This window comes from Onychomys torridus, chromosome 13, assembly GCF_903995425.1.
Source record: "Onychomys torridus chromosome 13, mOncTor1.1, whole genome shotgun sequence".
Lineage (NCBI taxonomy): Eukaryota > Metazoa > Chordata > Mammalia > Rodentia > Cricetidae > Onychomys > Onychomys torridus.
Genome location: NC_050455.1, coordinates 55,505,410 through 55,527,319, shown reverse-complemented (window position 1 = coordinate 55,527,319; position 21,910 = coordinate 55,505,410). Strand labels below are relative to the sequence as shown.

Sequence of the window (21,910 nt, the reverse complement as noted above, 5' to 3'; positions counted from 1 at the left end):
TTGACAGTCACATACCATGGAAGCCCTGTGGAAGAAGTGCTTAGACTCAGGGCCCAGGCTGAATAGTGTGGAGAACTCAGGCTGAGTTCTCCTATAAGATCACGGTTTCCCAAGACCAAAGGGATGAAGCTGCTGTGCTGGGCACAGTCTTGACTTGTGATAAGGAACAATGTCTTGACCTGGAGATTCCAGGTCTCTACAGGTTTCCTTCTCAATCTATTTTGCCTTTCTGTCCCAAATGACCACATCTCAAACCTATAGGTGTGCCCATGTCATTTTTTAATTAAAAAAATCCAGGTGGGGCTGGGTGTGGTGGTGCAAGCCTTTAATCCCAGCAGAGGCAGAGGTAGGTGGCTCTCTGTGAGTTCAAGGCCAACCTGGTCTAAAAAGCAAGTTCCAGGACAGCCAGGGCTGTTGCACAGAGAAATCCTATCTCAAAAAACCCAAACCCAAACCAAACCAAACCAAAACAAAACAAAAACCAACCAACAAACAAACAAAAACCAACCAACCAAACAAAAAAACTCCCCCAAACCCCCAAACCAACCAAACAAAAAACAAATAACAAAAAACCAAAATTCAGGTGGGCTTAGCAGTTCACATCCCATCTCTAGTGGGTTCTTTCCTTCATGGCCCAGACTTCTTCACTGCTCTGCTGGTGAAATTTTCTTAGCGAGGCAATGCTTTCTACCAGGTGCTGTCTGTCATGAAGCCTTTGCTCTGAGGCCATGTCCCCATTAACAGTTGGAGTCTCTGTTAAGGCCGTTACTACAGAATCACACTGTTATTACCGTTCATTATTTTAGGTTACACCTTATAGGTTTCTAACAACCTGCTTCTTCGCTGAGTCAAGCACTGACTTATGCTTTCTTGTGTCAGCTCTTGGTCCCAAGCATGATACAGAGCAGAGCATAAGTAAACACTTAGCTTTAGGACAGTAACTGAGCCTAACATATGCCAACTACCACATCCCAACCAAGACGGCTACCTCATACCTCAATGTAGGTACAGTGAAGACTGACCTGCAAAAATTAAGGGGTAGTATACAAACAAAATGCTTTATATTACACCAAATACATATGTTTCCTAAGAAAGACTAGCCTTGGTAATTGGAGGGATTTAAAATGGGGGGGGGGCAATCTGTTTCCTTAGACTTTTAATCTTTTGGCATTAACTGAGTACTTGTTAGTGGTCAAAATCACTAAGACTGACCTTTGGTAAATCAGTGAGTAAATAAGGACAACTGTGGGGTTGGGGATTTAGCTCAGTGGTAGAGTGCTTGCCTAGCAAGCGCAAGGCCCTGGGTTCGATCCTCAGCTCGGAAAAAAAAGAAAAAGAAAAAGAAAAAGAAAAAAGGACAACTGTGTAACATGCAACAGCATTGGTGGAAGCCTTGCTTTTTTCAGAAAAAAAAATGGCAGGTGAGCTAGGCTTTGAAGAAGGGATAACAAGACCTGTGGGAGGAGGGTCAAGTGTCAGGGGTAAGAAGAAAGCAAGGGTAGCACATGGGGAGTGGCAGGAACTCCTTCTTGGGCAGAGATGTCAGACTAGGCCGTGAAACAGAAATGGTCTCAGGAGAGACGGCATGTTTTACAGCTAGCAACACAGACTATAGAGCAAGTACAGACTGAATGGGTCACTAGGTGAGAAGGAGGAGTCTGGAGTGTTTTAGCATCACTTCAGATGACGATGTCACCACATTGAGGTGCTATCCTCCACAGGTAGCTACCTGCCTGGGACCTCATGATCACATGCCCTCCAAGGGTCCTGCCTGGAACTGTCTGATGTATGATTTCCCTCAGAGTGATGAAGGCTGCAGCTGCTAGATTTAAAATAGCAACAGCGAATGTGTGGCGGATAACGTCGTTCTATATTTTCGTAACTAAGTACTCTGGCATTTCATCTCAGCCCCCAGAAAGTTTCTATACAATACACCCCAGTGTCGAATTTTGTTGAAACACATTCACTTAGTAATTCAGGCTAGACAAATTTTATACTAAGAAAATTAGTGGCAATTTGTATCTCTATTTTATAACAGGTTGTCCTAGGAGGTAGAAATGTGTTAAGAGTTGAGGGTGAGCTGGGCGGTGGTGGCGCATGCCTTTAATCCCAGCACTTGGGAGGCAGAGCCAGGCAGATCTCTGTGAGTTCGAGGCCAGCCTGGGCTACCAAGTGAGCTCCAGGAAAAGGTGCAAAGCTACACAGGGAAACTCTGTCTCGAAAAACAAAACAAACAAACAAACAAACAAACAACAACAACAAAAAAAAAAGAAAAGAAAAAGAGTTGAGGGTGTGGCTCAGTGGTAGAGTACTTTTTAGTGTGCTGTGCTCTAAGTCCTGGTTTAGATCCAACATGAGGGGAAAAAATGCCTGTTAAGAGGCTTGCTCCTCAGACACTCAAGTGCTGCATTGACCACTGTGTTGACTGACAGGTCACATCCTGCATACCGGTGGGGATCTGGGAGGAGGCCACATGAGAGAATTTTGTATCTTTTAGATTTCATTTCATACACAAATATGTCCTAAACAAGCAAACAAAAATTTAAAAAAGGAAACTGCTTTGTGTAGAGAGAATATCAGGCAGAAAACTGCATTAGTTGAACCCACATGCCATAGCATAATAAAAGTATAAAATTATTTTAAGAGGTGAAGAAAAAACCCCCACCTTCATGGATGACATTCTTATGTGTACCGGTTAGTACTTGCCAACTTGACACTAATTTCTGTCATTTGAGAAAAAGGGAACTTCAATTGAAGAATTGCCTCCATCACACTGACATGTCAGCCATTTTTCTGATTAATGATGAGGAATGGCCAAGGCCATGGTGGGCGGTGCCACCCCTGGGAAGGTGGTCTTGGGTTTTCTAAGAGAGCAGGGTGAGGAAGCCATGGGGATAAGCCCATAAGCAGTGTTCTTCCAGGTTATCTTGCTCCACTTCCCGCCTCCAGGTTCCTGCCATAGCTTCCCTGGGGGATGAACTATAACCTGGAAGCCAAATAACTCCTTTCCTCCCCAAGCTGCTCTTGGTTAGTGTTTGGTCACAGCCAGAGAAGCTAACTAGAACACCACGCAAAACCAACGGCAATTTAAAAAAGTCACGGTGTTTGAAGAATCCTCCTAGGAACATCCCCATTATTCTGCCTCATGAAACCTTGGTGTGCATTTCTCACAAGCCACAAGTGTTGACTCACTTAAGGCTTAATTTGGCATAAGAATAGCCTACTTACTGTTCCTTCTGCCATTCCCCAAAGAGACGGCTGAAAAGTTCAAAATATTTCCTCTCAGTTACATAAAGCTAGCGATGTCAAGGACTAAGATGGGCGCCAGGATGCTGGCTCCTTGGGGCTTTGCTTCTCCTCTGCCACGCCTAGCAGCTAGCTTCCAAGACATGCTAACCAGAGGTGAGCTTGATACCAGAAGTCCTTTTGTTCAAATTTTTTCATAGAACTTGAGCGTTCAATGACGTCCTATCCAGGGATTAAAAAATCGTTGCCTTAGTTTGTCGCTTAAAATTCATCTCTCTAAGCAGAAGCTCTTTAGATAAGAGTCACATAGTTCAACTCCTAGTTTTATTTTTTCCATAGTTTTATTATTATCATTTTTTTTTTTATTCCGGCATGTGACTTAGAAAAGGTAGATAGGAGTCAGCTTCCAAACTGTTTTTCATTCCCTTAGTAATGGGTATGTCTAGGATGCTCCTGGAAATGCTTAAATATCCTGATCTCTTTACTTTTTTCCTTTCTTTTCCTTTTCTTTTCTTGACAAAGTCTTGCTATGTAGCTGTGGTTGGCCTGGAAATCACTATGTAGACCAGGCTAGCCTCAAACTCACAGAGCTATGTTTACCTCTGCTTTCTCAGTGCTGGGATTAGAATTGTGCACCACCATGCCCAGCTGTCTTGTTCTTACACAAATGTTCCTACAGCTATTGGACACCAGTCCATCTGAGTCACAGTAAACAGCAGCTCATTGGAGGATTTATAAGAGTCCAGAGACTCCAGCAACCGTCTTCCTTAAGTATTTATTGTGGTTCAAGGGTACCATTATGCTAAAACTGGCAGGTGAACTTTGATAAGGACGGGAACATGCACACACACATACAGTCCTAGGAGAGGTTTCTTTTGAATTACCAAGGGAACATGGTTCGTCCTTCCTTAGATTTGACATAAGTGCTATGAGGCACAGGAGAACTCTTCTGGTGGAAGAAATGCCCTTCACTCCATGCCAACCCCTCAGAACACCATTCCACAGCAGACCCAAAAGTGTGTTGAATCCCAGAATCATTTCTTCAGAAAGAACCGACACTTCCTTCTGACGAGAACCACTGTGAAGCTCTCCACAGCCCAAGGAGGAAGCCAAGCCCTGTAGTTGGCACAACTAGCCTGTGCCTGCTCTCTTCCCAGGTGTGGTTAATGCCCTCAGCCTCCATCACACGGAGCCACTTCGCCTCTGGGCCTCTGCTCTGTCCACACCAGTGCAGAGATTACAGGTGGCAGGGATTTCTCCTCATCACAGGAGGAAGGCATTTTTCAAGTGTTCCTAATATCTGTGAACCTCCCATGCATGCCTCACCCCAACATCTGAAACAGGAAAGCATGGCCCCGTTCATCTCTGTACCCCCAGATACTTCATGACTTTGCTGAAACACCAGCAAAGAAGCAAGCTCGGCTCATGTGACCCCTTCCTTCACCTTTCTACCTACTGTCCAGGGTGGAACCAGGGGACCTCGGCACTATTCCCCGCTTGCTGGCCAGACAGACTTCTTCCACACTGGCCAAATGCCACATGCTCCACAGATGGCTAGAGAAGCGAAACCAGGGTGCCAGGGGCTCTCTTCAGTCCCCGAATTCTTTATCTCTGCTCTCTCTTCTTTAGTTGCGGCTGTCAGTTGGATGTCCCTAAGATCTCACCCTCAACACACATCACTGTCTTCAATATAAAGTATGATTTCTATTATTCTCTATGGAATCAATATGGCTGTCTCGGGTCTGTGAAGTGTTTGCCACGTTCATCAAACCCCAGAAATAAGAGAGAGAGAGAAAAAAAAAAAAACCCAGAGGTGCAAATTTAGAGAAAATTTGTTAATTTATTTTATTTTATTTGCAATAGCATCCAGATTGGCCTCAAACTCAAGAGCCCTTTGCCTCTCCTTCTGGGGTCTCATTCCCTGTTAGGAGGAACTTTTCTAGAACTTATTAGAAAGTTGAGAACACACCCTAGGAGAGCTAAAATATTTTATTACAAAAATTCTAGCCAGGCAGAGGTGGTGCATGCCTTTAATCCCAGCACTCGGGAGGCAGAGCCAGGCGGATCTCTGAGTTCGAGGCCAGCCTGGGCTACAGAGGGAGATCCAGGACAGGTACCAAAACTACACAGAGAAACACTGTCTCAAAAAAAAAATAAATAAAAATGCTGACAACCTGACTAACAAAGACCCTGTTGCTCAAACTGTAAAGTGCTCGGGGTTAACTCCCCACCCAGGCCATGGTTCAAGAGACTCACCTTTCATTGGACACATGGATGAGTTAGCTAGGACCTGTGAAACCTTGTGTGAAAACATGGACAAGCATTTCTGTCACATGGAACCATATTTTAGTTAAAGTATTTAACTTATATGTATGTAACTTAAAATAAATTTAAGCAACACCAATAACAAAACTCTCACCAGACCCATCCAGGCCTAGTAAGTTCCAAGCAGCTTCATGAAGCCACAGGTTCAGACAGCAGGATGAAGGTGGGCAGAAGTAGGTAAAAAGGATCGACAGTGTCAGTTTGTGAAAAATCCAAGTGAAGGGGCTGGTGCAGAGCTCGGTTTGTAGGGAACTTGCTTAGTGTGCATGAGATTCTGGGTATGAACCCCAGCATTCCAGAATCTGCATGGTGGTACCACCTATAATCCCCAAACTCAGGTGGAGACAGGAAATCAGAAGTTCAAGGTCATCCTTGGCTACATATTGAGTCTGAGACCAGCCTGGGCTGTATGAGAGTCTATCTCAAATAAAACAATCCTTCCCCTAAACAAAGACATTAAGAAGAAATGGAAAACGAAACTGTGAAAATAATGTAGCAGGGGTGGGGACCTGAGTTCTCAGGGCAGCTGGTGACAGAGACAGAGATGAAACCCATCAGCCAGGGGAGCTGAAGCATTCTCCCCATGAAATGTGTCTTCAAAGATGGCACAGAGGTCAGAGGTTGGAGTTCCTTAGCTTGTCTCCACTGTGCTACTTGGAGGTGAGATCCCTTAGGTGAATTATGTTTAGGGGACCCGGGCTCTTGGCATGGGACAAAAGAGACTGCTTGTGAACACTGCCTAAAGCAGGGTGGGACAGCTCTGGGGTCTATTAGTTCCCCATGGATTGAAGGAAGGGTTCACACAGAACTGGTATCTACATGGCCACTAGGACCTCTGGCCTGACGACAGGGGATGAGGATGAGGGCCACAGCCTGAGCTAGAATGGGAGGCCCTAAAACACCTGACTCCACCAGCTCTTCTCTCTCACAGAGCAAGGACACATCCTCAAGGTGTACCTCTCGAGAGCCGGCTGCCTCTCAGGTGTCACTATATTTAATCCTGTCACAGCCACATGGAATAGCCGGCATGATCCCCTCTGCTGCACTGTTGAGAAATTACAGACAGCAATGAACTAATGGACTCACTCTGAGTCATACAGCAGGCATTTGGTCTGGCTGGGGTTTGAGCATAGTGGACCAGGTGTGATGCCCTCCCTCTCCCATACAGCCTGCTCTCTCTACTGCTTCCTTCCTTCCAAGTGAGAACGCAGAGATGTCAATCTCCTTGACAGCACAGAAACAGACTAGGCCCATAATCCCTCACTGTTGTGGCTCCTGGAAGGCAATGGTTACTTCCTGTCCAGCACAGGAACAGCCAAGTATCTACAAGTATCTCATAGACTGTTTTCCATTTATTCTTTACCTCTGACCAAAGCTGAGATAAAAGCCCTTTTTCATGCCACACACAAATATCTTTCAGCCTCTCAGTTCCCTGAGGAAATTGAGTTTTCACTCTTCGCTCGACCAGTCAGAGGTTTTGCCATGCAGTACTCATATGTGCTAGGCAAGCTCTGCCACTGAACTACACCCCTGCCCCTCTTCAGTTTCTCTAAAAACAGGCACATGGCTTCATCAGTTCAAAGAGGAAAGGATGGGTTAGCTGCTTGCCAAATGGATTTCCATTGCTGTATGCACAAGAATGTTTCCTTACTGTTGTGTGGCATTCTAATCAGCCTGTCTGCGGGTGCCTCACACTCCCTGTCCTGGATGATACCAAAACAAGTGCTTCTGTCATATTATAGATGAACAGATATTCTGTGACATTTTCAGTGTACACAACACATGGCAGAATGTCGCTGTGAGCTGAAGGGAGGCCCCTTCCTCAGCTGTATTTCAAGGAGCACAAGCAGCCATGTCCGATTGGTGTTGGGAGACTTGAGGCTGTGATAAAGAGGCTGGGGATCCGAGTACAACTGTGGTTTGGGCTCCCATGGAAGAGCGCACCATCACTGGCTTACACAGAAGGCTTCAGGCTGGTTGATCACAAGCTCCCTCCCCCTCCTCCAAATCCCCCCAAAAAGGGCCTGGGAGTGGCTCAGTGGGAAAGTGCCCAGCTAGCATCTGGGAGGTCCAAGGTTAGATTCCTAGTCTCTGTTTCTCTGTCTGTCTCTCTCTTTCTCTCTGTTTTTTTTTTTTTTTCTTTTTTTTCCCCAAGACAGGGTTTCTCTGTGTAGTTTTGGTACCTGGATTTTGCTCTATAGACCAGGCTGGCCTCGAACTCACAGAGATCCATCTGGCTCTGCCTCCCAAGTGCTGAGATTAAAGGTGTGCGCCACCAGCGCCCGGCCCTAGTATCTCTTTTTAAAAAGTGTAGTTTAAACCTGATGTAGTGGTCTGGGCCTGTAATCTCTGTACCAGGCAGGAGGAAACAGAAGGGTCCCATGTTTGAGGGCAGCCTGGACTACACAGTGATTGGAGGCTAGCAGGGGCTACACACAGAGACCCTGTCTCAAAAGCAGAAGACAAATTATACAGGTAGGTGCAGCTAATACTCAATATGCTGCTTAGGATCCCAGCTCCACTCCAACGTTTATCTGGACACACTCATGCATGAGCCCCAGTGGGGAAACTGTACCAGTCAAGGACACTTGGTTAAGGTCATATGCTTAAATACTGTGGAAAGTCTACCTCCTGGCACCTTGTCCAGTCCACGGGTCACCCTCTACCTATACGCTGACCAAATGCACACTACCCATGGAGATCTCACTGACCTACTCTCGCTGGGGGAGGGGAACTGTAGCTCCTGCTCCTTGGGTTTAATTCTGTTGGTAATAGAACTATAATGAACTTGCCGTCTTAGGAACTATCAGATGGCGATGAAAAAGCATTGATTGATGGGTCAGACTGCTTTTGTTTGGCCTGCCTGCCTTCCTTTTCTCTTTTTTCTTTTTTCTTTTTTTTTTTTTTTTTTTGAGCCAGAGTCTTGACAGTTCTGGAACTTGCTATATTGCCCAGGCTGCCCTTGAACTTACAATCTTCCTGCCTCAGCCTCCCAAATGCTAAGATGGCAGGTATACCCATCACTCCACACAAGTTCTGCTTTTGCATTCTTATAATGCCTTCTTTGTCTTAAAAATATCCTTAGTAAAACCCATTTTAAAAAGAGCTAATACGACACCCACATTTGAAGAAGGAAAAAAACCCAAACAAATGGGAAATTCACTTTAACAGTGACTTTGCCTGTTGAAGGATTTTTGGGGTGAGAGGCAATCATTGCATTTTCCTTCTTAGTGAATGATCAACTGATTTCTGTTGTCCTGCTTCACTATCCATTCATCCCTTCCTCTGCTAGATGCTAAAGAAAATTTGATTGCAGGTACATGGTGCCTCCAATGAAAGGATTCCTGCCTGGGTAGACTGAGTCTCAAACCAAGATGACCTAAAGTCTAGATATATTCCTGGGAAAAAAACTAATTAGGCAACTGTCAATGAATTACTCGTACTTAAAGGCCAGGCTTTTCCTGTCCAATGTAATTTATATTTTATAGAAGATGTTTGCATTTGTTTTACTTGATGTTAAAATTCAGCATACTGTGCTTGCCTGGTCTCGCCAAATTCCCCGTGGTTGACAGCACAGAGCTCATCAGGTAGCCGTGAGAACAGCTGGAGGTTTTGCTTCCGACCCCTGGAAGGAAACCCTCCTTTGGTACTCTTGGCTTAAAAGGAGTAATGGCGTCACTTGGGTTCAAGGGCACACTGGCTTTATTCTCTCTCATTATTGTTCATCCTAACCATGAACAATACCACTAACAGCAGGTGGGGCAGTTTGTGGAAATTCCCAAACCAGACAATACGGACATTTACCGATTTGTTCTAACAGTTTGTTTCAACAGGCTTTTGCAAGGCAGCCTTTTCTTCCTGTAAGATCTGCCATCTCCCCTTGGTCTTCGCCTGTCCTTTGCCCTCCCTCACACTCGGCCGCAGTCTGTCTGGGTTTTCCACCCATTATGCTCCGTGAGAGACGAGGTTCTGTCAATAGCCTCTTTTGCTGGCACTCTCGTTTTCTTTCTTTCTTTGCCAAAGAACGCAGGTCACGTGATTGTGGATCTTTTATTCTAAAAAGCAACTTCTCTGGAAACTGACTCCACAAAAGTCACCCTCTGACCTTTACATGTGCACCATGGCATGAACCCTCTCTCCTATATCTCTTTCCTTTAGTCTCTTGTCCTTTTTTTTTTTTTTAAATTTTTAATTTATTTTTTATTTTTTTAAACCTTTCTAAGCCCTTTCTGCCCTTTTGGATCCTAGCTTCCTGGATTTTCTTAGAGGCAGAGCCTACAGCAAGCCACAGAAGCCGCCCACAGGATGCTCCTGGGCCTTTCCTACTCTCCTTCGTTTCTGCTTCTTGACTTTTCTTCACAGCAGAGCCCACGGAAGACCCAGGATGCTTTTGCTGCCTCCATTTTCTCTGGTCAACGTCCTCTTCTCAGCATACCAGCTGATCTCTGTCAAGGCTGCTGCGGACCTTCAGGCTACAAAAGCCACGTTCCTCGAATGCCTACTTAGATTCGCTTTCTTCTCCACATCGCCCTGAGGTGGAGGTCTCTTTCAATCTTGAATGGCTCTTCTTAAGTGCCCACCCCCCCCCATCTCTGCTCTGACTTCCCCAGTTTCATGGTGTCCTGCCATGGTATCCTAGACAGCCTCTTGGCTACTTGGAACCTGGCAATCTACTTAGTGTCTCGCTAGAGTCTTCCTAATTGGCCCACCCCACCACACAATCCCTGTGCAGGAGGCCTCCAGCGTTCACCTCCTCCCTCCAAGCCTGCACCTCATGCCCTCCCACCATGCCTGCTCACCCTCCTCACTCCAAGCTTGCACCAGGGTGTCTGAATGATGATTTCCAGCATCTCTGGAAAACAGGACTCCTTGTTCCTCCCTCTTCCCAACCTGTTTCTATTTTCTGTGCAGAAATCCAGGCTCAATATCCACATGCAAAGATCAGACCATACAAATGACTCTATTTCCAAAATACATTTCAGCCCAGGACCCTTTCACTGTCCCCACTGTCAGCACTGCACACCAAATCGCCTTCCCATCCCTGTCTAGATAATTCCAGTCAGCTCCAAAACGACCATCTAACCCCAACTCTCGCCTCCGACAATCCATTCTTCACACCTAGCTCGCATCCTGCATAAAACACAACTCCACTTAGCACCCTCCAAATTCTTGCATGCCAAAATATAAGTAGTGTGATGTGTGATGTTTCCAGGCACTATTGAATAAAGTCTACGAAGAGAGTGTATATTAAATAAGAAACAGCATTTTCAGAAACAATGCTATCTATTAGTGTTAAGTTCTTATTTATATAAGTCGAGATTATTTTTTATAAATAAAACTGTCATTTTATACAAGCACAGACATGCAAAACCACAGAGTGCTAGGAGAGGGAAAAAAATCAGCTAGGTGGTGGTGCACACGTTTAATCCCAGCACTTGGGAGGTAGAGGCAGGTGGATCTCTGTGAGTTTGAGGCCAGCCTGGTCTACAGAGTGAGTTCCAGGACAGGCTCCAAACTACACAGAGAAGCCCTGTCTCAAAAAAGCCAAATATATATATATATATATATATATATATATATATATATATATATATATATATATATACAGAACAGCTCCTAAAAGAGTTTGCCTCCACACTGCATCTGAGTTGTATTTCTATTTACCTAATGGATAACTAAATGTGGCTTATGATAATAATTTTATGAAAATATATGCATATGTAGAGAGTGGCTTCTCAAGTTTTGTTTTTATTAAAATAGGTAAGATTGAACTCAAAAGTCACATTCACAATGCCTGAGACAGCCCAGGAGAGAGCTGAGTTTCTGAATTTCAGATGGAAAGATCATCTGTGAGTGTTCATGAGCAGAAAGAAAATGATGCAGAATGGGTTGATCCATCTTAACTTCTCATAGGCTAACAACGACATTTTAAAGGAAAATGTTGAGGAATAGATAAGGTCTTTTATAATGACTTTGGGAAAACATGGCGGGACAGTCAACATCTGAGGCTGGATGAGCATGCCACTCTTCATTTCAACCAAGACTGTGACTTCATGTTATATCTCTAATGCACAAAACACCACAGAGGACACAGCAGATGCCCCCGCAGCTCCAGTTGGAACTAGGAGGCATCCTGGTGTGGCAGAAGCATCTGGCTACTTTTCACCTACCTTACCATCTCCGTATCCCATTTCCAGCCATCCATAAGTAAATATACAGTTCAGAACCAATGTGCCTTGTGCCAGATGCCAAACTTCTTTTACTTATGGTGTTACTCTGAACTCCTTTTCAAAAATTGTAAAGATAGTTCTGGCTATATTGGGATGCTTACACTTATTAGAAGCCAAAAAATATACTAGAGGATGAAAATATAAGCTCTTTAAAAGGGCACTGTTAGCTAGGCGTGGTGGTGTACACCTTTAATCCTAACACTTGGGAGGCAGAGGCAGGCAGAACTCTGTGAGTTCGAAGCCAGCCTGATCTCTATAGTAAGTTCCAGGACAGCCAGGGTTATGTAGAAAGACCCTTTCTCAAAAATATTATTATCCATTAACTTGAAACAGAGCCCACAGGATGGCATTTTATGGGGGGTGCGGAGGGAGCATCAGGTACACCAGGCCTTTAAGCCAGGGCAGGGCAAGGCCTCTGTTTGTTTACACAGTGGATTCTGCACTTGGAGGAGAGGTGTCTGCAAACCACCTGCCAGGCAGTGAAAACTCTGAATATACAGTATACAGTACTGACAGGTATACACATGCACACACACACAGATGCTCTTTTGCTACAACTAGGACAAAGGTGACTTTCTCAGAAACAGTATCCAGTTCTATTCAAATCTGCTCCATCAAATACCAGACACTATTTTAAAGATCCAACAAGCAACAACTCAGACTGGTCGGTCTCCCTCTCCAGCACCAGCAACGCTGGTGCAGGAATGATGGGTGGCTGCTGTCAGTGAGGCGGATGTAAACCACACTGTATCTTGCTTGCCACAACACACAGAATGCTGGGCCATTACTTACAACATGAACTCTCTTGTCTTGTGCTCAGATGGACACAGAGTCTAAGAGAAAACTGACTTCTGTTTCTTCTTCTTCTTCTTCTGTTATCCCCACAAAGGCAGTTATACGCCACAAGCTTTTCTCCCTGCTCATGTAGTGTATGTTTCTGTCATATGTGACGATGCTTTGAAAACATACCAGGAAAAGCAGCACCAGCATTTCCGAAAGACCAGCTGCCTCCCTGATGATCAGCCACCCGGACATCCATAAAGACATTTTGAACAATCCCACTGTCTTTACTATTTTTAACAAGCACAAAAGAAGCATCTGTTGGGCTAGATTTTAGACAACCATGCTGCTTTTCAGTAAGGAATGACCCGTTCAGTAGGAATGGGCCCACCTCGCATGTAAAATGTTTGAGGAAAAATGGTCTTACCTGGGAATATTCAAAGTCGGTGATAGGGGCTATGCTCTTGATATAATCAGATCGAAACTGGTTCTCAGGGTTGGCCAGTGGAACTGGAGGTATTATAGTACTCATTGCTGAGACGATCGTCTAAAGTAGGATGAGAGAGGGGAAAACCAACAGAGATATAACATACAAAGGTCTCATGAAAGGTAATCAGAAATACACACTTGGTTTACACATTCTAAGTCCAGCCTATTCAACACTTCAGGAGAACTAACATTAGGGGAGGCCTTACCACGATTGCATCTTTGACATTTTTCCTGATGTCCAGAATTTTCTGCTTCTTTTCCCTGCATTGAAAGAGAGTTGTTATTAATTTCATTCACGATAGAAACCAATTAAGATTTTAAATTAAAAAAAAAAAGATTTTAAATTTCCAGTGATTGCAGCATCAGGTAGACTGGGTTCACCAGAGGTCAATATCGACCTCCAAGGCTTTTATCTCACAAATGAGAACACAGCCAGCCCCCCACCCCTTCCAATCTGTGCCCGAAACAAATGGAATGTACCTGCTTTAAAATCTACAACCTCAAACACACATCAAGGCACATAGTCACAATTATTATGGATATGGCCCACAAACACAACTACAGTTATACTCAAACTTATCCCTTATATTCATAGTTATACACTGAAGTAGATGTAAGTGGGTTGTACTGTAGAGAGGCGGTGTACTGAGATATCATTAGGCTTCATCTAGGCGGTTCTACATTGGTGGATTCAATCAACTAAGGATCAAAAAAACGTTTGGCAGAAAAAAAAAAAAAACTGTATCCGCACTGAATGTGTTCAGGCATTTTTTTCTTTCCTTGTGATTATTTCCTAAACTATCCAACACGATACAGTCACAGCTTTTATTAACACGTTGCAGTAGGCACTATGAATCATCCAGAGGAGAGGAGATACGAGGTAAATTGAAAGATGTTCATAGGTATTTTGCAACTACTACACCATTTTATGCAACAGATTCCAATATGCTAGGCTCCTGAGAATCCTCCCCGTCAGATACTCACGGGTAAAGGATCAATGAATTGGCTGAAGGTCCAGCGTCACACCAATAATAGAGAGCAGTTCCCCCAAGAATTCCTAACAAATTGTATTTTGGCAAGCTGCTTACTTTTTAAACTAGACATCGCCAAAGAAGGGTTTGCCTAAATGGAGCAAATTCTATGCTAGATTTCTGCCTCCCCGCCGCCCCAGTCTACTCCGTTATCAAAAGAACTGCGTGGACTAAGTACGACTGAGAAAAGATGCGATTGACAAAGAATTTAGAAACCGAATCCAAATTGGGTATCCTTACTCAGGGTTGAAGCCGTTGACGTGCAGAATCCTCATCTGTTTGACGATGGTGCTTTTCCCTGACTCACCAGCCCCTGGAACAAACAGAAAGAAGGTGGTCATCCGTGTCCTCCTGTCGGGCCATACCTGTCGCTACCCAATGTGTTCTTTCCTTATGTGGGGTCTTTCGAGTATACCCCAGATGTGGCTCGCAGTAGTTCACCCTAAGTTCCAGCCCTGGGTGGTGCACAGCGGTGGCTGTGAGCCCCAGAATGTGCACTCCAGGACACAGGTAGCTAACCGGGTCAGAGCGACCACGCACCCTGGCCTTACCCAGAAGCAGCAGGCGGTGAGTCGCTTTGTAAGCCAGGCGCTCTTTCTGCAACTGCTTCTCGATCTTTTTGTTGGCCTCGCGGCGTTCTTTTTCATCCACGCCCTGATCTTCGGCGGTCTTGCTGCTGTTGCCCAAACACCCCATGCCTGCTGGCTCGCACTCGCGTCAGGCAAGTAGGAAGACGCACGAGAGCCAGCGAGAACCCGAGCGAGACGTGCCCTCCCGCAACCGCTTCTCCACTCTCCGATGCTGAGAGAGACAGCCTGGTCTCCCGGGGATCTGCGATCGCACCGGCTTCTCCCTCCCCTGCCCACCGCACGCTCCCGGCTAACAGCGCCGGGAGGCAGGCGCGCCCAGGGAAACGCTCCTTAAAGGCAGGTCGTCTTAGGAACCTGCTGGGGAAACAGCGCACAGCGCGCCGCGCGGAGCCCCGGGCGCCGGGCTCTGCTGGAGACAGCCGGGTGGCGCTGTGCCCGGGCTCCGCCTCCGCCTGCCTCAGCACCGCCCCGCGGAGATGCCGAGGGGCGTGGCGTGTAACCGAAAAGCCGGGTCCTGCCTGCGTTGTGGCTAAGCAGGCAGCGTGGAGGACTAGAGCTCGAACTAAAGGGTCCCCACCAGCGTGGGTGACTTGTTTCAAAGTCTGACATGCGCGCCCCTTGCGGGTCCCACTCCCTTGAAAGGAGGGGAAAGGGAGGCGGAGTGACAAGAATAGGAGTTGGCTTGGGGTCTCAGAGCAGCGTTTCCCTAACCCAGTGAGTCAGAGAAAGGACAAGGGGTGCTTACACACTGGCCAGTGTAAGCGGGCCACGCTGGTCCTTGCACCCCGAGCCCCAGTGTGTCTGGGCACGTGCACACTCCTCGCTCCCCTCCGACGCCTCCTTGCTCCCAAGCGAGCAGGGACTTGGGATCATGCATATTCTATCAAGGAGGAGGATCGCTAGGAGGCTCACCAGTCACATGGCTTTTGCTCTCTTCAGCTTCTAGACGATTCCAGCTCGCCCCCGCTACCACCTTTCCAGCCCATCTTTACCTCCAGCCCCCGTTTTTTTTCTCAGCAGTTTTGTCGAATAGTTCTACTGCTTTTCTGGAACACACCACGGGTTTGAATCTGACCTTAGAGCAGAGGAACGGATGAGGACAGGAGTCCTTTATTGTGATGAAAAATGAGAGCCCTCAGCTCTGCTAACCTCTGCACTTTGTGTTCACGGTGCAAGAGTAGGGAATGAGGAGGGCAAAAGAGGTGACCAAGCCCGGGTACTGGACTCTAGTAGCATCGAGACGTGGAGGTGAAAAGGAATCCTAGAGACCATGAGAAGTTGATGGTTCCCAACTTGGCAACAACTCGGTTCTGAGCAGGAAGTCATAAACCTTTGCTCAGGGGTCTCCAGACCCCACATTTCCCCCTGCTATTAGCATGACCTGGCCTGTGTCCCAGAGAGTAGACATCAACTGGGTTACTTTATCCCACAGTCAGACCATGCCCTCCTGGTCCCTTCTCTTAGGTCCGTCTCATCTCTTCTGGTTTCCTCAGCTCTATCCACTTGCTCCAATCTCTGTCTCTCTTCCCCCTCTCTTCCCTCCCCTCTCTCCTGGTGGGCCCGTTTTCCTAAAGCAAGCAAACACGCACCCACACTGCCCATTGCAAATTAAGACCTTCGGTCACCTTGTTGGTTCTACCAATGTTCTTTCTTCCAGGGCTCCAACAAGCCCTGCTTGTGTCTCCTTCCTCCTGAAACTTCAACCCCTGAGCTCCCACACTGAGAGTATCAGGATCATAGTAGATTTGGGCATTTCTGGTCTCTGTTCTTTGCAAAGCCAGTCCGATGCTCTCCTTGAATCTTGACCTTTAGCACACCACCCTCCGAGTTTGGGATCTCAGCTCACCCTTTCTCTCCAGACACAACTGGCCATTGTGCCTACCCACACCTCCAACCTACTTCCTTACCCTGTACTTTCCACAATTCGCTAAACCACGAGGCATGGGAGTGACCCCGTTTTGTTTTTCTCTTGCAAAACACGAAAAGTTGCTGTGTCCTGCTAGATTAAATATATGTCCCACCCTCTACCACTCCTCTGCCACCACGATGGCCTCTGATCACTCACTCCAAGCACAATTTCAGCAGCACAGGCCTGTTTCCATTGTCTCTCGTCTTATTCAAATAATTATTTATTCAACACTGCTTGAGCAGTGTTACTTTCACTTAGTCCCCCCCCCCCCCCCCAAACTTCTTCCCTGGTTCTTCTAGACCCTCCAACTTCTTCATGTTCCCTGCCCCCACCCCTCCTTCCTAACCAGGTGGGTTCAGGTGCGTTGTTGCTTTTCTCTGGGGAGCAGCTGTGGCTCCTTCTCGGGGCCAGGCCTGCCTCACTGTCTCTCTTGTAGCCACACTGTTATTAGTAAGGGTTCTCTGGAAGAACAGTATTGACCACTACAGTGAATATATTTCACAGCACATTTATTAGAATGGGTCACATGACATCGTCTGGGTAGTTTGACAATGGGTAGTCTGGTAGTGAGAGGTCGAGAATCTGTTAGCTCCTCAGTCCATGAGACGGGAGGCCTCAGCAGTCCTACTCATGTGCTGGAGACCTGGAGGATTCCTGGAGCGCCGCCGGTCTTCGGTTTATTTTAGGAGGTTGACGAAGCTTGTTCTAATGGCAGCGAAGGAAAGCTTCAGGAACAGGATGAATAGACTTGTCAGTGAGAGTGAAGACAAGCAGGCTAAGAACAAAGCTCCCCTCTTCCAGTCCTTTCCTCTGAGCTGCCTCCTGCAGGAGCCGCCCACATTTGGGGTGGGTCTTCCCGCTTCAAACAATGTGATTAAGATAGCCCCCCCCACCACCACCACAGGAGTGCCCAATGGCTTGCTGTTTTAGGTGACTCCAGATCCAAGTTGACAACCAAAATTAGGCATCACACACACCCAGAAACCCCTTTTCGCATCTCACGGAGCCCATGCTTCTCTTTCATCTCATCTATCATATTGCATCCAGTGGGTTGTTTCTGGCCGCACTGTAGCTCCCTCCATTAGACAGTAGATGCCTTGAGGGCCAAGCTGGGTACCTCCCGCACCAGCACGGTGAATACTGTTGAATGCAAGAAGAATTGACAAAACCAGAGACAATTCTTTTTTCTTTTTGTTTTTTGTTTTTTGAGATAGGGTTGCTCTTGTGTAGTTTTGGTGCCTGTCCTGGATCTCACTCTGTAGACCAGGCTGGCCTCGAACTCACAGAGATCCGCCTGGCTCTGCCTCCCGAGTGCTGGGATTAAAGGCGTGTGCCACCACCACCTGGCCAGAGACAATTCTTAGTCAAAGCATGGGCTGCTGTGACAGGGGGTTCATGACCAGCTTTTAAATTCATAAAATATTTCTCTAGTGTAGCATCTTATTGAAAAGAAGAATACTTTTTCTAAAGAACAAAAGCAACAACTTTTCTACATAGGTAGGCATAAACGTAGAGTGCCATATTCCATTTTGAACTCCATTGAAAGTTCTGGTTTTATAGAAGGCTGTTCAGTACGGTTGCCACATTTGTGAGTGTGCTAACACATGTATTGACCCAGGAGATACCATAACTATTAGGGCAGGCAGAAAGGGAGGTGAAATAGGAAAGTACAGAATAGTGTGAGTAGATTTGTAAGGATTTGTCAGTTCTAAAATGCCAAGATATCCATAAATTATTAAAAGACATAGGAACAAAACAGACGTCATAAAAAGTTGTAAAGAGGGAATCAGATTAGAAACTCCTGAAACACTTACTCAGTTACTCTGAAAATATAGCAAAAGTGGTTTTTGATCAGATATATAAATTAGAATTGTAAAATTTAAGGATTAAATACATTGATGCAATGAAAAACCACACTGTACCCAGAAAGTTAGTAGATAGTCAATATAATGACAACACACACATTGGAAAGGTAGCTCCTGGCTCTTGAGTGATGGCTGGTACTGGCCTAAGTCCTTGTCACTAGGAAAAAGTTTTAGTGCAAAATATAGGAATTATTACCACCATCATTTTTTGGGCTCAGAGTGGCGACTTAGAAGGGTGATTGCTTGGCTCACAGTCTGCCAATACAACCTATCATGTGTGTGCCAGCACACTGTGCCCACTTTCAGAATCCATAGTCTAAACCAGGAAAGTGTCTGTTTTGTTCAGTGATCTCAGTGAAAATGTGAAAAATGCAAAAGCCCATCTCAGCCTGTTAGTAGGCAGGAACTCAAGGCTTCCTCTCCTCTCCTCTCCTTCCTTCCTTCTTTCCTCCTTCCCTCCCTTCCCTCCCTTCCCTCTCTCCCCCTTCTTTGTCTTTGGAATCAAGCCCAGAGACTTGTACATGCAAGTGCTCTACTACCAAGTTATATCCCTGGCTCCTAAACTTCAAAAAATTTTAAATCCAATCATCTGCTGTTTGCAATTATAGCCTGGAAAAATCGATCCTCATCCATGTTTACAAACTTTGAATTAGAATCCAGAACACTCATTCGCTTGTCCGGAGTCACAGAGAAGAACTGTAGGGTAACTCGGAAAACTGAACCGTAGCCAGGGCAAGGAAAGCATCTGTTGCTAGGCAACCTGAACAAGGCAGCACTAGGAGGCTGCGCAGGCAAAGCACTTAAACCTGCAGGATCTGAGGGCCGCTCCAGGAGCCTCACCGGCAGAGGGCGCCAGCAGATGTGAGCAAGGAAAAGAGCAAGAGAGCAAGGCTCTGAAACATGAACTGCATGGTTTTGAGGTCGGAAGACGCGGGGTAACAAAGCAGAATTTCCCTCACTACTGAGGATAAAGACAGGCAGAGGGTTTCAAAACTCTGATTTAAATCTCTTACATTTTAGTGTCGTCCCCCCGCCCCCCTCAGCCAAGGGTTTCTCCGTGTAGTTTTGGTGCCTGTCCTGGATCTTGCTCTGTAGACCAGGCTGGCCTAGAACTCACAGAGATCTGCCTGGCTCTGCCTCCTGAGTGCTGCGTCACCACCGCTCGGCCTTAGTTTTGAGAAATTAAAATAATGACTTGAAAGTCTTTGTTTGCTTTAGTCCCTCTGACTGAAGAGAATGACTCAATTTCTTCCTCATGAGCCGGAAATGAAGACCAGGGTAGCAAGAAGGGATTGTACCTCCCATTATCAGGCAGTTCCCTGAAAAAAATTTAATTAACAAGTACATGAAAAACGTTCAGGACGGGTTGTTTCAATTAGCGACAGCCCTAGATTTAGGAAACGGGAACAAATCTGAAAAATGAGTCAAGTGACGCATCCCGAGAGATGTCAGGCACTAAAGGTGAGTGGAAACATTTAGCTTGCTCTTCCGTTGTGTTGGACTTTTGACTATGTTTGAGACTAAAACTGCAGCAAGACCTTTGGTGTGGGTTCATCAAATGTCCCAAAAGAAGCACAGAGCAATTGTGAGCGCCGAGGAGCCAGGGCCGTGTTTGGAGATGCTCACAGCTGCAGCCAGAGAGCAGCTCACACACACACTGGGCCATGTGGTAGCACAGGGTGTCACAGGCAGGGGTCCTTGCACGACAAAATGGCACAGTTGTCTGTTGTTTTATCCCCCCACTTAGTGTCTTGGTGGAAATAGGCTGTCACTCATTTTTAGCAGTTTCATGGTACATTTTAACATTTTTTTTTTTTAAACAGAAAAGCAGAGAAACAACTTCAAGTATCCTTTTCTGTACATACTCTGAGAACAAATATTTTCAAATTTACTGAAATCACGTGTCTCCTTTTTTCCTTGCTCCTGCAACAAAAGTACCATGAAGTGGCTGTGAGAGGTACCATCCACACAGAATTAGAAACTGACGGTTCTAGAAACGAAAAAGCAGGGGTTGGGGATTTAGCTCAGAGGTAGAGCGCTTGCCTAGCAAGCGCAAGGCCCTGGGTTCGATCCTCAGCTCTGGCAAACAAACAAACAAACAAACAAACAAACAAACCAAAAAAGCAGCCCATCGGCATGGAGAGGATGCTAAATGTCACCAACTCCTCTTTGTGTCCAAAACACAGGATTACAACGTCCCTGTTAGAATATTAGCCATCGCACAGAGTTTAACAACTGTGTATGGCAGGAGGTAGGAGACCGACAAACACATTAAAAAAATAAACTCAGATAACACAACAAAAATATCCTATGTGCCATAAGAGGGAATTTGCAGACAGAATGGAAGCATCAATGCTTTTAATCCAGAAATCCCGTGAAAGCCACCAAACTCAGCTAGGCTCTGTCACGTCTGAATAAGTGTCTTCTGAAAGCCCGTGTGTCAGTAAAGACTGTTCCAGCCCCTGGCACTATTGAAAAGTGGAGCCTAGTGGGCAGAGAGTTTGTCTTCTGGTCATTGAAGGTATGCCCTCAAAGGGGATCGTGAGACTTCAGCTTCTTCTCTTTCACATCTTGGCTGTGTGTGTGTGTGTGTGTGTGTGTGTGTGTGTGTGTGTGTGTTGTGGATTTATTGTTATTGCATAGTGCCATCAGTGGAGTGGTCTAAACCATTCACAGCTGTGTGAAAAGGAAAGCTGAGACCCCAGAATCCAGATCTGTAACAGAGAGCTGACAAATACCAACGCTGAGGCAGAGGTGGCTGGCAGGGGCCCATCGAGGGACTAGAGTAGTCTGAGAAAAACTGCCTCGTATCACAGTGACATTTGAAATATATTTTACAAGCCGCATATAAAACAAAAGGGCTTAGTGACTTAGCGGACTGCATCAGTGCAGTGCCCATCAGAACCCGAATGCCTTTATCTGCTCTTTAACCTGAAGAAATGTAGCAAACTTTAGATTCCAGCAGACATGCAAACATGTCTAATAAAAATAGTGAAACACCAGTGTGAAGTTTAAAAAACAGTCTACCAAGCTTGAGAGATACTCTTTCTTCACTAACTAACAATGGCCAGATGAAATAAAATATAAAGCATTGCAAACAAATCTAAGCTATGAATAAAGTATTTATTTTAAGGAATATTTTATGATAAAAATAGTTTCAGTATTTAGAGATGGTTCTAGCTTAAGTAATTCTATTCCCAAACCTATTTTCTTTCTTTTTTAAAGAAAAAATTAAATTATTTATTTATAGTTTATGTATGAGTGCTCTGCATGTATACCTGCATGACAGAAGAGGGCATCATATCCTATTACAGATGGATGTAGTCACCATGTAGTTGCCGGGAATTGAACTCAGGACCTCTGGAAGAGCAGCTCTAGTGGTCTTAACTGCTGAGCCATCTCTCCAGGCTCTCCCAAACCTACTTTCTTATAAAGTGAATCCAAT

At 45.7% G+C, this 21,910-nt stretch overlaps 1 protein-coding gene across 2 annotated transcripts in view; it reads right to left on the bottom strand.

The window, feature by feature from the left end:
* Gnal (G protein subunit alpha L) overlaps positions 1–21,910 on the bottom strand; it is a 132,515-nt gene that overhangs the window by 76,756 nt on the left and 33,849 nt on the right. Inside the window, exons 1-4 of one of the 2 annotated variants that reach the window (XM_036204636.1) lie at positions 14,653–15,132; positions 14,342–14,414; positions 13,277–13,331; positions 13,009–13,128 (exon numbers count right to left, since the gene is read on the bottom strand). In XM_036204636.1, coding sequence (XP_036060529.1) covers positions 13,009–13,128; positions 13,277–13,331; positions 14,342–14,414; positions 14,653–14,797 — 393 coding nt within the window. In that variant the 5' untranslated portion in view covers positions 14,798–15,132. Of the gene's footprint in view, positions 1–13,008; positions 13,129–13,276; positions 13,332–14,341; positions 14,415–14,652; positions 15,133–21,910 lie in introns of those variants that run through there. The other variant, XM_036204635.1, reaches the window with a different exon arrangement.